Source organism: Elephantulus edwardii, unplaced genomic scaffold (genome assembly GCF_000299155.1).
Source record: "Elephantulus edwardii isolate Elephantulus edwardi_28Jun2011 unplaced genomic scaffold, EleEdw1.0 scaffold00025, whole genome shotgun sequence".
NCBI classification, from domain to species: Eukaryota; Metazoa; Chordata; class Mammalia; order Macroscelidea; family Macroscelididae; genus Elephantulus; species Elephantulus edwardii.
The window spans coordinates 3,017,140-3,034,764 of record NW_006399775.1 but is presented as its reverse complement, the minus strand read 5'-3'; the positions used below and the strand labels follow the sequence as shown (position 1 = coordinate 3,034,764).

The 17,625-nt window shown below is 38.8% G+C and overlaps 1 protein-coding gene across 1 annotated transcript in view; it reads right to left on the bottom strand.

The window, feature by feature from the left end:
* Positions 1–17,625, bottom strand: part of ERICH1 (glutamate-rich 1) — a 195,599-nt gene that overhangs the window by 163,903 nt on the left and 14,071 nt on the right. Inside the window, exons 3-5 of the mRNA XM_006882908.1 lie at positions 13,555–13,631; positions 11,992–12,077; positions 11,157–11,240 (exon numbers count right to left, since the gene is read on the bottom strand). Of these exons, the coding sequence (XP_006882970.1) occupies positions 11,157–11,240; positions 11,992–12,077; positions 13,555–13,631 (247 nt within the window). The remainder of the gene's footprint in view (positions 1–11,156; positions 11,241–11,991; positions 12,078–13,554; positions 13,632–17,625) is intronic.

The following is a 17,625-nucleotide window of genomic DNA, read 5'->3' as shown; positions in this document are numbered from 1 at the left end:
ATAGAACTCTGTGGAGGAAATTCTTATATGTAAACCCAGAACAAAAGTAGAGAGCTATGCATATTTTCCTTTAGGGAAAAAATAGCTATGTAAGTGTTAACCATTGTTACCTAGAAAGTAATGTCTACATACTTAAATATCCATCTATCTTTGTGGTAAGGATCTAAAGGAATATAATTGCTACAATGCAGAAATTGAGTCAGTCCTCACATTTCTACTCCTCCAACCTCATCATCAGTCACCCTTTTGGCATTCTCTCTCTGACCCTTACAGACCTGGAGTTAGGTCAAAGTTTCTATATTAAAAGGATTCTATTCTTTAGTCTGCTAAATAGGGCAAATGACAGCCACAGAGCTAAAAAGTTCACATGACACCCCAACCTTCTGGCCTGCTGGCCACAAATTTGAGGTTGTTTTGTGACTAACCCTTAAAGATGCTGGCTACATGCTCAGAGTCCACTGGACTCCCAATCTTTCCACACTGATGGCTTTCACTAGCCTTATGAGTTCAGTAATTTTATGTAATTACAACACTCAGAGAGGATACTACACGTAAGACTAGGTTAAATCAAATCCAAAGGAATCAAAAATTTGACCTTGAGTCTACCCCACCTAAATTTAAAAACCATCTCAGGCAAGCTCTGGTGGCCTAGTGGCAAGAAGCTGCACTGCAATCCCAGAGGTGTGCAGTTCGAATCCATCAGACGCTCTGCCGGGGAAGGAGGGACAATCTCCTCCTGTACCAGTCAGATCTGATTTGACAGTACACGCACACACACGAATAATAATAAAATTTAAAAAATTGTTTATAAATAAAAAATCCATCTCAGGAACAGATGTGAGGCCTTGAACATTAATGAACAAAGACCAAATAAGCTGTGGGAGGAGATAAGAATATAATTTACAAAGAATGCAAAAGGTCATTACAAAGACTAAGGAGAAAGAAAAGACCAAGATGGATGTCAGAAGAGACTCCTAATATGGCATTAAAATACTACAAAGCCAAAGAAAAAGGAAGAAAGCAGGAAGTTAAGGAGCTGAAATATAAGATTTCAAAGGCCAGCTTGGGAAAACAAAGCAAAGTATTATAATGAAATGTGCAAAGAGCTGGAGTCAGGAAATCAAAAGCACCAAACTTGCTCAGCAATTCTTAAGCTGAAGAAACTGAAGAAAGAAAAAAATTCACACCTCGAGTTGCAATATTTAAGGATGCTACATACAGACACTGAATGATTCAGGAAGCATTAAAATAAGATGGAAATAGAGACAGAAATGCACAATCTGGAGAGGATGAAATTGATGAATGGGACTTTCTAAAGATTAAATCTCTGTGCTCACCCAAAACTTTTTCCAACAGTGTGAAAAGAAAATTTACCCACTGGGAAAAACATTTTGCAATACCACCTCACACAAGATTTCACAACAAAAGTTTACAGAATGATACTGGGCCTACAGAAGAAAAAGTCCAATAACTCAATTACAAAATAAGAAAAGGAAATGGAAAGACTTTTCTCAGAGGAAGACATCCATACGGCCAACAGATAGATGCATGAAGAAATATTCAATGGTAATAAGAGAAATGCAAATAAAAACCGCAATGATATACCATCTTACCGTAATAGCAGTGGCAAAGTTTAGCAAGGCAGCAAGTAACACATATTGGAGAGGATGTGGCGAGATAGGAATTCTCATATACTGTTGGTGGGATTGTAAAATGATACAATCACTTTGGAAGGAAGTTTGGCATTTCCTCAAAAAGTTGAACATAGAAATTCCATATGACCCATCTATTCCACTACTAGGAATATAACACAAGGAAATTAAAATTGAGACACAAATGGAGACTTGTACACTGTGTTCATAGCAGGGTTATTCATCACCACAAGAACATGGAAACAGACCAAATGTCCAACCACAAATGAATAGATTGAGAAACTGTGGTGCATTCACACAATGGAATACTATGCAGCACTCAGAAGCAATGTTTAAAAAAAACAACAAACCAAACAACACAGCACAACAAAACAAAAACCAAACTACATAACTTGGAAGAGACTGGAGAGCACTATGTTGAGTGAACTAACTCTATCTCATAATGACAAATACTGTATAAAACCATTGTAAAAACATAAATAAAACTAGTAAGACATGCATGATGAACTATGTTGTTGTTGTTATTGTTGTTATGTGCTGTCGAGTCACTTGCGACTCATAGTGACCCTATGTACAACAGCCCTAAACCCTGTTCTATCCTGTGCCAATCACACTGCCTCTGACACACCCATCCCAATTACCCCAGTCACTGAATCAATCCACCTCATAGAGGGTCTTCACCTCCTGCGCTATACCTCTACCCTACCAAGCATGATGTCCCTCTCCAAGGACCTGTCTCTCCTTACAACATGTCCAAAGTATGTCAGACGAAGCCCCAGAATCTTTGCCTCCAAGGAGTAGCCTGGTTTAATCCTCTCTACGATGAATCTGTTTGTTTTCTTGTCAGTCCATGGTACATTCAATACTCTTCTCCAGCACCACAGCTCAAAGGCGTCAAGTCTCCTTCTATCCTCCCTAGTCCATAGGGCTGTACAATCTGATGTGTGGAGGAAAGGGGTGAAGGAAATGGGAAGGATCCTGCAGGGATCTGAAAAGACAGGGTGATGATGGGCAAAGTCCAAAGGCAACTAACATAATGCATGGGAATGACTGCATGAACACAATGTGAATAAAGTGTGAAACACTATGTATATGAACTCTATAAACACTACGTATATGAATACAAAATAAGAAGGGGGCAGGGGGGAAGATGGAAGGAGTACACAGAATCACTGTACCAAAAAGAACTGGGTGATACAGAAGAAATGTCAAAAACCAACATATGATCAAGAGGTAATGTGATGAAGGAGGAAGTTCAAGCTGCTCTGAAGGAATTGGCAAAAAACAAGTCCCCAGAAATTGATGGAATACCAACTGACAAATTTCAACAGATGCTGTCCTGGTTGTGCCAATAAATCTGGGTAACTATTACCTGGCCAACTGACTGGAAGAAATCCATATTAATTCCCATTCCATAAAAACGTGACACAACACAGTGTGGAAACTGTCAAACAATATCCCTAATATCACATGCAAGCAAAATCTGCTGAAGATTTTCCAAAAGTGCATGGTAAAGTACATTGACAAAGAACTACCACAATACAAGCTAGGTGTAGCAGTAGCGACATTATCACCAGTGTCAGATGGATACTGACTGAAAGCAAAGAGTACCAGAGGAATGTCTATGTTTCATTGATTATGCAACGGTATTTGTGTGGATCACAACAAATTGTAGCTAATCTTGAGAAGAATGAGAATCCCAGAATATTTGCTTGTGTACATGCAAAATCTATACTTGGACTAGAAAGCAGTCCTTAGAACAGAGCATGGAAACACTGCATGATTCACAATTAGGAAAAGAGTGTATCAGGAATGCATCCTGGCAAGAAGCTGCACTGCAATCCCAAGAGTGCATCCTGTCTTCACACCTTTTCAATCTGTATGCAGAACAGATCATTCAGGATGTTAGGCTTTATCAAGATGTATGTGGCATCAGAATTGGAGGAAGATTCATCAACAACCTGTTATTCAGAAGATACAACCTCGCTAGCTCAAACTGAGGAGGGCCTGAAGAATTTGCTACAGAAGGTCAACATGGATTCTGCTACAGAATATATATATATTCTTCAATATGGACTGAAGCTCAACATCAAGAAAACAAAGATTCTTCTACAACAGATGGATGTTGTTAACAATTTCAGTATTTTCGGCTCCACAATCAATACTCCTGAAACGAGCAGACAGGAAATCAAAAGACAAATTGCACTTGGGAAGTGTGCTGTCAGAGATCTCTACAAAGTGCCAAAGAGGAATGATGCCAATCTAGAGACTAAGCTGTGCTTAATCCGTTTTGGTCCTCACAATTATTTGCTATGCATCAGACAGCTGGATGATTAAGGATGATAGAAGAAAAATTGATGATTTTGAGTTATGGTGCTGGAGAAGAGTAAAGAACATATCATGGACCACCAAGAGAACAAACAGGTCTTTCTTGGAGAGGGTGAAACCAAGTTTCTCCTTGGAGGTAAAGATTTTGAAGCTCTGTCTCACATACTTTGGACCTGTGACCAGGAGAGACCAGTCCTTGGAGAAGGACATCATGCTTGGAAGGGCATTGGAGGGGAAGACCCAAGATGAGATGGATTGACACAGTTACTGAGGTAATAGGGGTAGGTGTGTGGGAGTCAGTGAGATTGGCTCAGGACAGGGCAGGGTTTACAGATGTTATTCATAGGGTCGTTATGAGTTTCAGGCAACTAGATGGCACATAAGAACAATAACATGACTACAGAGTTAGGACAGTCAAGAAGGATGCAAATGTATAGGGTGAGGCATAGAAGGGCTCCCAAAAATTAACTCCTCCACTGACAGCAGATGTTTATGTCAGCCAGAAAGTTCCCTGATCTGTGTGCTAAGACTTTAATCAGCCAGTCCCTCATGATAGGCTGTATCATACGTCATAAAGCTAAGCTACAGGTCTTCTAGATGAGTCTTGGCTGATTGGCCCCTATTTAGCAGCACAAATTGTCAGGTGTGGAGTGAAAGTCCCAGATGAGGTCACTCCAATTACAAACACAAGCACTGGGCAATGATGACCTGGGAAGGTGGCTGGTGTCACATAACCCAGTGTTCTCAAGAGCTCCGAGTTAGCATTGACACCAAATAAAAACTGCTTACTGGTCATAACAGCAATTCGAACACCTTTATCAGAAACTAGAAGCCAGCTGAATGTTCTCACTTTACTTACACCTCATCAGTGTGCTCTTCTAGCAGCAAGAGCAAGTTTTAGCTTGAAGTGCTACTGTCTGTCAAAAAGCAATTACTAGAAAATGAAAAAGCAAGAGTATAGTCGTACAATACCAATAATAATAATATAAAATAACTTGTAGGAAAAAAATAAATGCAATTGCTAAATAGACCAGGTAATCAGAACTCAGAAATAATGGAAACAATAAAAGGTCAACATGATGAAAAACAGCCTATCTAAAATATGTTGAAATACCACAAAGAAATGAGGGTCCCTTTTCATGGAACAATTTAGTTACTTTGATATAGTTTCACATAAGACTCCTACCTAAACTTGTTCTTTCCATTTAGAAACATAAGCCAAATGAAAAACTATTTCTGTAAAGTGTTCTTTAAGAAATTAAATACTTAGGACAAACCATAAATGTGTACACCTTTAAAAGAAATAAAAATCAGAAAGTTCTATGGGCTGGCGGTAGAGTGACTCAATTTTTAACTCTTCCTCAGTGCACTTATGTGATTTAAAATCTAGCAGTTGGTAATAAAAAAGGAAGCTTTTGTTCCATTTATAACAAAGGTGTTAATAGCAGCATTTCAAGGAATTTACTTTTGCAAAGAGGTTAGAGCAGAACCCAGGAAGCTGTAAGATGTTTAATAAGAACTTCCAGGTAAAAACCAAAAGCAAACTCACAGTCATTAAACTGATTCTAAATCACACAGATTCTATAGGACAGATTAGACCTGCCGCGTATGGTTTTCAAGGCTGAAATTTTACAAAAGCATGCTGCCATATCTTTCTTTTTCAGAGGGGCTGAGGGTTCAAAGCACTAATATTTTGGATTGGTGGTGGAATGTCTTAACAATCTTGTCACCACAGACACTACATCTAAAGTGAAATAAATTAAATTGGAAAATCCTTTGAGAATACTTCCTAACACAGATAAAGTTTCTTGATCATAAGAATTTAGAAGTACATTCCATCTGAAAAAGAGAGGAAAAAAACAAAAACAAACACACCCAAAACCACACCAAACAACAGGATAAAGAAAAGAATGATAACACTTTCACCTATACTCTTTCCTGGAAAAATATGTTTACAGAAAGAAATAAAATACCATTAAGTTGGAATTGCCTCAATGCTGATTTTCCTATGGGTTTTCAGAGGCTGTAAATCTCACAGGACATGATGCTCAAAAAGGCCTAGGGTCTGTGAAGGCGAGGCAGACTCTTCACCACGTGGGCTCTAATGTGTCAGAAGTATGAGCATGGCACAGGATAGGACAGGGTTCAGATCTGTTCTTCCTATGGGTCCCTACGGGTCATATTCTACTTGATGGTATTTAATAAGAATAACAACTCAACATAAAACCAGAAATGGACATTAATAAAAATTTGTACTATGATCAGTATAATAATGGGCTGTTCCCCTATTTTTCTAACAACAGCTAATGTGAGGAAAATAGCCCATTACTGTTGTTGTTATTATTGAAAACCTTCTGAAATATCAACATTGAAATAAATTTAATAAATGCAATAATAGTTATGTTGTTTTAAAGAAAATCATGTAAAAGTTCAATATATTAGGAGCGAAATGCAATAATAGTTATGTTGTTTTAAAGAAAATCATGTAAAAGTTCAATATATTAGAAGCGATCAGCTCAAATTATTCCTTTCTCTTTTCATTTTAACAGGCAGTTTATGCTTTCTTTTAAAAACAAACAAGTCAACAACTCATTTGTCAATGAATTGGAGTCAAATGATAGTTGACCCTCCAATGAGCTTCCAAGGTTGTGAATCACAAGACAAGAGATTGTCCATCCTTCTCCCAGAGAGTTGATCATGAATTTGAACCATCAGAGAAATGTTGCTTTTCGGTCAGCACCTTAAAATTTCCTATTTTGAATGTTTCTTTTCATTATGAACAATTTCAATCCTTCCTAAACATCTGCTCATCCAGCCATGCAACTGTTGTTGTCAGGTGCGGTAAAGTTGGCTATGACTCACAGGGACCCTCGGAGCAACAGATCTAGCTTGCAACATCTCACTGCCATCCAGTCAGCACGGACGCATACCTGACCTTCCATTATGCCGCACATTGTCTGTCTTCCTCCCTTGGAGCCACTAGTGGATTCAAACCCCCAGAGAGGCACTGCCTTTGCATTCACAGAGCACCTTTCTACACACTATACTGCCTCCATCCTCCACTGTATGTAGCTTTTAAAATATAATATTCAATAAGTGTGGTGCGGGCTTTATTTTGCTTTGCTTTGTTTTCCATTTTATCCCTGCAACGAGGCAAGTATTTTACCTAAAATTGAGGAGTAAAGGAGTAAACTGATAATAGCACTGCATCAACTCTACAAGAAAGAAAAACCAAGTACAGTATGCTAATTCAATGAGTGATAGTTCCTTAATAGCTTACATAATAAAATTATAAATGGAAAAATAATTAGTTAAAATTTAAATACGAGTTGGCAAGCTTTCTGAAGTATTAATTAAAAGAAAAATAGTATGCAAAATAAGACTAAAAATGATGCTCAAATGAAACATTGTTATATTCTTACACCGCAAACAGATCCAATCTGATACAGAATTCTTATTTCAATAACACATGTATGCTAAATGCATGTGTTCCCAAAACTCTTTTAAACAACTCTCAAACTCATCACCATAGGGTCAAGATCAACTCCCAGCTAATACGCCAGCAGGTACTGGGGAATTTCTAAATCCCCTGTGAGGAGATTGCCCATCTTTCTCCTGCGTAGCTGCTGGTAGTTATCCTTTTTCTACAGTCACGAATGTTCCTCACTTACTGTCTTGATTTCACCTGCCCACACTGCCACCAGGAATGCTCATAATAAAAGCTCCCATAATTGCTGAATACACTTCTCCACCACTCATCCATCAGTTCACCGTATAATAGGGGCTTGTGTCTTACTGTTGTTGACATCATTAGTTAAACTATTAGTCTGGTCACTCATGGTGAACTGGTTTTGGCAGAACTCCCAGACTAAGACAGACTAAAAGGAAGATGCTGGTGATTACACCTACTCCTCACTTATTGACTGACACATTAATCAACATTTTGTATTTACAATAATTTTGAAAAAAACCTCACAAGCAGCAACTATGATGATCCGGATTCAATCCAGGCTGCAGCTGGGCAGATGATGCCCTTCTCCCTGGGTCAACCTGGAGGATACACTGGAGGATACAGTGATGACTGAGCCAAACAAGGGGCAGTGGCCGACTGGCCACATGATTCTTTTTTCCATCTGCCCACAGTGTTTCACACTGACCACGAATGCATCATGATGTTTCAGGCAGATCACAAAAGGATAATGTCCCTGGTGGGAAGTAAAGTTTGTCAAAGGCTAGAAAGTGCTATGTGGTCAGAGGTATGTGGGAAGGGGGAAAGGCGCAGCACAGGGCTTCAGTGCTGAGAAAGGCAGAGTGGGGTCCTCACTGTCCTCACTGAGGGTAGACATCCAGAGGTGTGGGTAACACCTGACCACCATTCACCCTCATCTCAGCCTCCATGGGCTCCATGGTGGTGAGGAAGACAAAGTGGGAGATTGGGAGAGGTTATGCCACATGCATCTTGGAATGAGGCGGAGATGTGTGAATATGGGCACCAAACGGAGGGCAGGGCCAGTGACTTCTACAGAATGATGATTACACATCACAATCTGGCCTTAGAAACTCAGCCATGTCAATATACGAGGAGTGGGTATAATTCTAAAAAAAGATCCAAAATTGGTGAAAACCTTATGAGTATGTGATTACTAGTGGAATACAGTTTGATAAACCAAACTATGAGCACCTCAGGTTGGAAGGAATTCAAAATAGGACTGAAGAGGAGTGATCTCAAAATGAAGACTACCTAACGGGGTATATAAAGTTTCGAAGACATTCATTTGTTAATATGGCAAGACTCAAAATAAGGAGAAACATATTAAACACCCATTAATAATAAAAGTGTAAATATATGACGTACAAATCTATGAAATATTGGGAATTGTCAAAAATTAAATGCAACACTTTAAGATCAATATCTTGAGCACTAGTGAGCTGAAACAGACTGGGGTTGGCCACTGTGAATCAGCTGGGTTTGACTAAATGAAGGACAATATTGCATTCAGTGACAAAAGAACATTTTCAGACCTGTTCTAAAGTACAACTCTGTCAGTGATAGGATAGTATTCATATGTTTACAGAGGAGATCAGTTAATATGACCATCATTCAAATTTATACAACAACTTCTATTACAAAAGATGAAGAAAACAATGAGAATTCTACCAAGCTCTGCATTCTCAAATTGGTCAAAGCTGCAATCAAGTTGCACTGATAATTATTGGTGATTAGAGCGTGAAAGTTGGAAAACTACGAAAAATCTAAAAATATGACTTGGAGATCAAATGAAAAAATTTTACAAGACTAGGGGTCTATATTTTTTTCACAAATATATTTTTTATAAACAACATACAAGACATATGGGCTTCACCAGATGGAATCAAATCAACCATATATGTGGAAAAAGAAGATGGGAAGATCAATGTCATCAGTCAGAGCAAGATCAACTGTGGAAAAGACTATCAATTTTTCAATGGAAGTTCCAGCCTACATTAAAGAAAATTAAAACAAGTCCCTAAGAGTCAAAGTGCACACATGAATACAGAGGTCATTTCAGCAATGACCTTGACCCACTGAATGCTAAAGAGCAATTCAGACAAGCTGTGGAATGGAACAGACATAAAGAAAGACAAACGTCAATAAAAGAACAAGAAGGAAGGGAAGAAAAGTGCAAAATGAATGCCAGGACAGACTCTGAAACAAGCTCTTCATGGTAAAGTAATTAAAGCAAATGGAAGAAATGCTAAAGAAAACTGAACAGAAGATTTTAGAAGGTGGCTAGAAAAGACAAAGCAATATTATGAAACATGGGGAAAAAACCAAAAACCCTGGAGTTAGAAAACAAAAGGGGAGGACACACTTGACGTTTCCCACACTGAAACACTGAAGGAAAAAATTTAAGGTTTCTACAGAGAAAATACTGAACAGAGGAAGCATCAGAAGAAAACTGAAGGAATATAGAGTCTCTGTAACTAAACAAATTGGTCAGTATTCAACTATTTCAAGAGGACCATATGATCAACATCTAATTGTACTGAAAGAGAAAGTACAAGCTGCCCTGAAGGCATTAATGGAAAAACAAGCCTCCAGGAATTGATTAAATACCATTTGAGGAATTGATAAAATATCACTTCAGTAGATGGATGGGTCACTGAAAGCACTCACTTGTCCTTGTTGCTACAAAAAAATATTTGAAAGACCTGGATAACAGGATATAAGAGATCCCTATCAGTGCCAGTCCAAGAAAAGGTGGCCCAAAAGGATGTGGATATTATCATATAATGGCATTAATATCACAAACAAGTAAGGTTTTACTGAAGATAAAAGCAAAATGATTGCAGCAGCACATTGGTAGAGAATTGCCAGATTCAGAAGATGACATAACATGAAAGTCAGATGGATCTTGCCTAAGAGCAGACAATAATAGAAAGATGTTTACCTGTGTTTATCTGACTACAAAAAAGGATTTCAATCATGTGGATACAGAAATTATGGATAACAGTGAAAAGAGGATTGCAAGAATGTATCACTGTGTTCATGGAAAAACTGTTCAAAGACCAAGAGGCAGTCATTCAAACAGAGCAAAGGGGATACTGCACGGTTTAAAATTAGGAATAGATTGTGTCAGGGTTATATCTATTCACTCTACCAGGCAAGCAAATAATCTAAAAAGCCAGACTACATGCAAAAGACACAGACAACATCAGGATGGGAGGCACAATCATTAATAACCAGTGATACACAGCACAACCTTGCCTTCTGAAAGCAGCATGGAGTTGAAGCATGCATTGATGAAGAGAAAGTCTTCAGTATGGGTTTCATCTCAATACAAAGGAAACAAAAATCCTCACAACTAGACCAATAAGCAGCACCATGATAAACAGAAAAGATTCAAATTTGTGAGGAGTTCATTTTACTTGCTTCTACAATCAATACAGTGGAAGCCACAGTCAAGAGATTAAATGACTTATGACATGGTATTGGGCAAACCTGCTGCAAAAGACCTCTTCAAAGTGTTAAAGAGGAGGTAAACGTCATTCTGGGGAGTAAAGTGCCATAGCATCAAATTGTAACTGACTCATAACTGGCCTTCCAGTGGTTTTTTAGAGGCTGGAAATGGCAAAGGAGGAGACTGCTGGTGGATTTGAACTATGTATCTTTGGGTTGGCAGCACAACTCCTTACCACCAAGTACAACAGACATCTTCAGTATGCCACGAAACATGGAAAATGAGGGGGAGGGCATTAATGCAGCGATGAAAGCCTTGTCTATAGAGGTATTAAATTTACAGAGGTTTCATAGGTTACTGGTTGGGCTGCAAACTAAAAGGTGGGCACTTGGCATGCACCAGACATGATGACGAGAGAGAGACAAAGCACTCTGCTCCCATTAATATTTACAGCCTCAGAAATGTATTGTGGGGTGCCAAGAGTTGGAATCAACTTAATGGCAGTGGATGTGGTATGATTATCACATACAGTATTTATTATATACAGAGGAATATTGCAAGTGTTAAGTGACTCTTGTAAACAGGTGTTGATTAGCTTGTATGCCAAAAGTCACATGTATGCCTGCCTGCTGGTCATACCTCTGAAGTTTTCTTTTACTTCTCAGTGGCAGACAGAATGATTCCCAAGGGTTAGATAGGGAAAGTTTAAGCAAACATTCTTGAACCAGGGCAGGTAAGATTTCTCACTTAGCAATTACTAAGAAGTTACACATTAGCTCTGCTCCCCAATTTGTGTCTGAAGCATGCCACCAGCAAAAACACATCTTCGTGCTGTGGTCTGTGGCTGCCCTTGTATCTAAGTTACTCCCCTTTCCAAATCATGTGGCGTATAGACACTATCAATGCCTAAAGTTTCCAGAAACCTAAAGGAGCCACTGTAGTCGACTATCAGAAGAAAAACAATGCATTATATCAAACTACATATGGAGTGAAATGTCAAAGTAATACTTGTGTGTTGACAAGTAAAGTCAGATTTTTCTTCTACATCATTAAATGACTGACCTTCTAACCCTGCTCGAGAAACTCTGCAGACATGACCAAAAGGAAAACTTTACCCAAATAGCCATCTTGTACTCGGTCAATACTAAGAATGAACCTTAGTTTAAAAAAGGGAGGGGGGCTATTTTTCCAAATAAAATGCTTACTAACCAGTACCTTCAGTTCCGAGAATACAGAAAGAACTGCAGTGTGGTACAATACAAAGAGAAAGAAGAGAGAGAAAGAGATGCACCCCTCTACCACAGCTTCATGAATTCTTGCTTGCACCAGGACCATGGACAGTGTCAACAAAAGCAAGTATGCTATGTTGACTCCATCCATTCCTTAAGACATATGGCCATAACAGGAGTAGAAAAGGGAAATACAAAGCTAAAATTGGAATCCACAATGCAGAGTGGTCCACTCAAAATTCTAATTTTATGAAAGGAGTGTGCCTGATGGACAAATTGCTTTATGGTATTGTGTAGTTGTGGTTGCTCTGGTAAACTTTTATGCTAGACATATTCGGATCTCACTCTTCTGGTTACTCAGAACTCTCTCCCCAGACAGGTCTGAGTGTCAGGGTTTGTATTCAAACCACACAGCTTTGGAAGAGGTGGGGGGAGGACATATTTCTTAAGACTGAGTCTTGTAAAAGTTGATTATGGAGTCACACATTCTTATTAAATGCAAACAGTTTGAGTATATTAAGATAAACATAGCCTCAAGATTGTAGACTGATCAACAACCTGTGTTATGCACATTACACAACTTTGTTTATAGAAAGTAAAGAAGATTTAAAGCGCTTACTTAAGAAGAGCAAAGATTACAGCTTTCAATATGGACTATATCTTAACATCAAGAAAACAAAAATGCTCACTACTGGAGCAATAAGCAACATCATTGCAGATGGAGAAAAGACTGATATTAAGATGGCAATGATATTCTTTTACTTGGATTCACAATCAACACTTGTGGTAACAACAGTCAAGAAATCAAATGATGTGTTGTATTGGGATAATATGCTGTGAAGGCCTCTTTAAAGTGCTAAAGACCAACAATTTCAGTTTAAAGACTAAGTAAACCTGATACAAGGCATGGCATTTTCAATTGCTTCCTATGCATCTGAAAGTTGGACAAAATATAAGGACAACAGAAGAACTGGTGTTTTTGAATTGTGATGTTGGCAAAGACTACTGAATATCTGGATGACTGACAAAAGAATCAACAAATCTGTCTTGGAAGAAGTTCAATCAAGGTGATTCTTAAAAGCAAGAATGGAGAAACTTCATCTTACATCTCTGGTATGCTATTAGGAGGGGCCAGTACTTAGAAAAAGACAGTAGGATGGGAAAGGGAGAGGGTCAGTGAAAAAGAGAAAGATTTTCAATGAGATGGATTAACAGTGACTTTAACAATGGGCTTGAGCACATCAGAGACGGGAGCGGCAGGTAGGAAGTAAGGACAGGGCAAGGTTCAAATCTGTTGTTCATAAGGACACGGTAAGTAATAGACAATTCAATAGCACCTACCAGCAATATCTGCATTGTAAATTAACATTTCTCAACATGTCAAAGGATAGCCAACTCCCCTACTTGGGATCTTTATGGCAAATTGGACGGGGAACAGGAAGATGAGGTAAGGGGTTATCCAAAGGATGAATCATGGTGACCTATGCAATCAAAGTGAAAGCAGAAATAGCAGTAAGGGATTTTAAGGATATTTTAACATGCATTCACTGATTCAAACCTTGTAAAAAAAAAGCAAGGGCTATGTGGGGACAGCCACGTCTGACCCTTGCTGACTTCAGAAAGGGGAACTGTTCCTGTCAACAGCATCAACAACACAAAAGAAATTCCAAGGAAGTCAAACATGTCCCTATGTTCCTGTACCTATTTCTACTCATCTCAATAGCAATCTTAATGTTTTGCTGGGTCCAAAATCCAATGTGATAAATCACAGATCACAAAGAACCATATTAGGAAAATTAAAAAGTTATAATTCTGTTTAGTAGCAGAATGTACCATCATGATAGATAGTGAAGAGACTGAGATTGTTAATAGCTTCAGTTTGCTTGGCTCTACAATCAACACTCCTGGTACCAGCAGCCAGGAAATCAAAAGATGAATTGCATTGGGAAAGTCTGGCGTCAGGGACATCTCCAATGTCAGTCTGGAGACTAAGGTGTACCTGATCCAGGTCATGGCCTTTGCAATTATTTGCCATGCATCAGAGAGCTGGACAATAACTAAAGATGCTAGAAGAAGGCTCAATGCCTCTGAGTTGTGGTGCTGGAGAAGAGTGTTTAATATACTTGGACTTCCAGGAGAACAGGTTCATTCTGGAAAAGATAAAACTAGGCTTCTCCTTGGAGTCAAGGATTCTGAAGCTTCGTCTGACATACTTCGGGCATGTTATAAGGAGGGACCAGTCCTTAGAGAGGGACATCATGCTTGGGAGGTGGAGGGACAGTGCAGGAGAGGAAAACCCAGGATGAACTAGATAGACTCAGTGACTAGGGTAAAGGAGGTAGGTGTGTCAGAGACAATAAATTGGCTCAGGATAGAGCAGGGTTCGGAGGTATAGTAAATAGAGTCACTATAAGTTGCAGGGAATTTGACAACACACAACAACAACAAGAACAGCAGCAGCAACAACAGCAGCAGAATACAGTCAGGACAGCTTCCAAAATGTGCTTGCAGATACCAAAGCTTTCAGCTTCACAATTTTAAGCCAGTGTTACTAAGTTTTTAGTCCTCCAATATTGGCTTCCCCTTCTCTCCCACCCACCAGTTATCCAACAAACTTGGGCAAAGGCTCTTAGCTTAGTACTGGTTCTATCTGTGGAGGGAGGCAGTCCCAAGGTAGCTCCATCTCATGTTGGTTCTCCGGTGTGGCTTTGGCTGCTGCTGCCCTAGGTGTAGATGGATCAAGAATTTCTGGGCCTGAAGGATGTGCAACATTCTCTTGCTTCTGTTGCTTCTTCTTTGCTGGCAGGGCTGATTTGCTCAGTCTATTGGCATGACTAGCCATCCCTCTTGTGTACTGGTGAGACTAGCCAATCCCCTTGTGGATAGGCTAGCATACCCTGTTCACATATTCCCACCCATCCACATGGCAAAATCAAACAATGGTTATGAAAGCCACTTAGAATAAACTCTTAACTCCATAATCCTCAACAAGAAAAAGCTAGTATTATTACCATCATATCAATATAGCTTAGTATTTAAAAAAGTTAAATTATTGGCCTGAAGTTATAGCATGTTTTAGATAGAGAAAAGATAGAGGCACTTTGGGAGCTTCTATATTTCTATCTATTCCCTTAATCCTCATTACAACTATTTTATTCCTTGGTTTAGCATCTAACTACGTATCTGATATTCACCCGGTCTTAATGGAGAATGGAAGCTATTTAAACTACAAAGTTTATCTCTTTCATGCGATTCACTTAAATTACACATAGTTGCTCATTGTCAAGATGTATGTTACATTAACAGGTGCTTTTGAAGCATGGCCCAAGCATCATCACATAGTACTATTCATACTTTTTCCCAACATAAAATAGAGCACTTTAAAAAAACAACATACTTGCAACACTTGTTGAAGAAGATCAAAGGATGTAGCCTTCAGAATGGACTGTGTCTCAATACCAAGAAAACAAAAATTCTTACCACTGGACCAATAAGCAGTGTCATGATGGAGAGGAGATTGAAACTGTCAACAGTTCCACCTTGCTTGGCTCCACAATTATCACCTTTGGTTTGAGCAATCAGGAAATAAGGAGACATTGCAATGGGAAAATCTGCAGTTAGGGACCTTTCCAAATTATTGAGGAGTAGTGATGTCAGTTTGAGGACTAAGGTGCGTCTGATTCAGGCCAGTCTTTCCGATTTCTAGCTATGCATCTGAGACCTGGACAATGAATAAGCATGACAGAAAAAGAATTGATGCCTTTGAGCTGTGGTGTTGGAGAAGAGCACTGAACATTTCATGGACAGCCAAGAGAATGAATAGATATGCCTTGGAGAGGATGTAGCCAGAGTGCTCTTTGGAGGCAAGAATGATGAGGCTTCGCCTCACACACTTGGACATATTGCTAAGAGGTGGTATTCCTTGGAGAGGGACATGATGTTAGGAAGGGTGGAGGACTGGTGAAGGAGAGGAAGACCTTCAACCAAGTGGATTGACAGGGTAACTGCAATGGACTCTTGGGTGTCAGGAAGTGAGAAGATGGCCAAGGACAGGACTGGGTTCAGATCTTTTGTTCATAGGGTTGCTATGAGTCATACCTGACTCAACAGCACCTAACAATAACAACAAATTTTGCTTTAAACACTTCATCTCATTAATATTAACCCAGAAGTGGTATGTTTTACAAATTGTGACAAAGGAAATTGTTACACTACAAGGTTATATTATATTACCTTAGTAAAAATGTTTTACTTTCAAGGGGGCAAAAATCCCAAACAACGCAACATCACTACTTTGGACTGCCTGCCACTCTGCCCATGTCATGCTTCCTTGGTCTGCAACAGAACTGAGTATCTTTTTTCTTTCTTCTTCTTCTTTTTTTTTCTGATATAAAGAGCATAGTTCCCTTAGATGTGCCCTGACTAATTTCTTTGACCAGCAATTACTACTCTAATTCAAGGACTGCTTTGAACTACATTAGAGTTAAAGCACCATGAGGAAAGACAATTTTGTTTACTTACTGATAATTTTCCTCAATGTCTGAGAGTGGCTAACACCCCCTCAGCATATCTCTAAATGAATATGTGAATGAATGTGCAGTTAGAGTTCTGTATATGATTTACTCATGTGAGAAATACCTGAGCTATAGAGCAGTGTGATTCATTTCCATTTCAGAAATACACACATGGTCTAACACTACCTTTCCGATAATTGTAGGATTCAATATTCTCTGAAGAATAGCTAGATCGTGAACAGAGAGTACAAATTAGCGCCAAGCTATCATCTTGTTTTCTACCTGTCACACATTTTCTTAATTGTAACACTCATCACAAGCCGCACAATGTGAAAGCTGTTCCAAAGACAGAGAATGGTTCTGTTTCATGCTTCAACAAATTATAAAATGCTTAGACTTCCTATTCTAACTAAAACTTTCAGACCAAGTGTCTTTTAGAGAGTATTATCATGTGAGAAGTATTCTCCAGGTGACCTTGTTAAGAAGAAACACATAAAATTAATATTTTGTTTCTCACATTTTAAATTTTCAGTATTAATCCATCCCTCTAATATTAATGTTTTCAAACAACCTAAACTTTACACACAGTTCTACCATGAATTTAATATTACAAGAAAGTCTGTCACAAGGGAAAAAATTCTTAGTGAGCTGAGAAAGGAATTTTAAACTTGAGTAAGTGGATTAGAGTAAAGTATTGACTAGGAAAAGCACATTTGACTTTACGGCTTAAGGGTCACCAGGATATGAGAGAACAAGGGACTAAAATAAGAAGAGAAACGCAGTGGAGTGTGCTACATAAAACAAGGAGAAAATAAGATATGCACTAAGAAATCCCCCAAGTGAAAACACAGGAAAGCAGAATGTAACTACTAAGGTTCAGCTACCATATTAAGTCTGTTTCCAAGAACTTTAACATTTAATTAATAGAGCAAGTCAGTCCTATTTCCAGTGGAGGATTGTT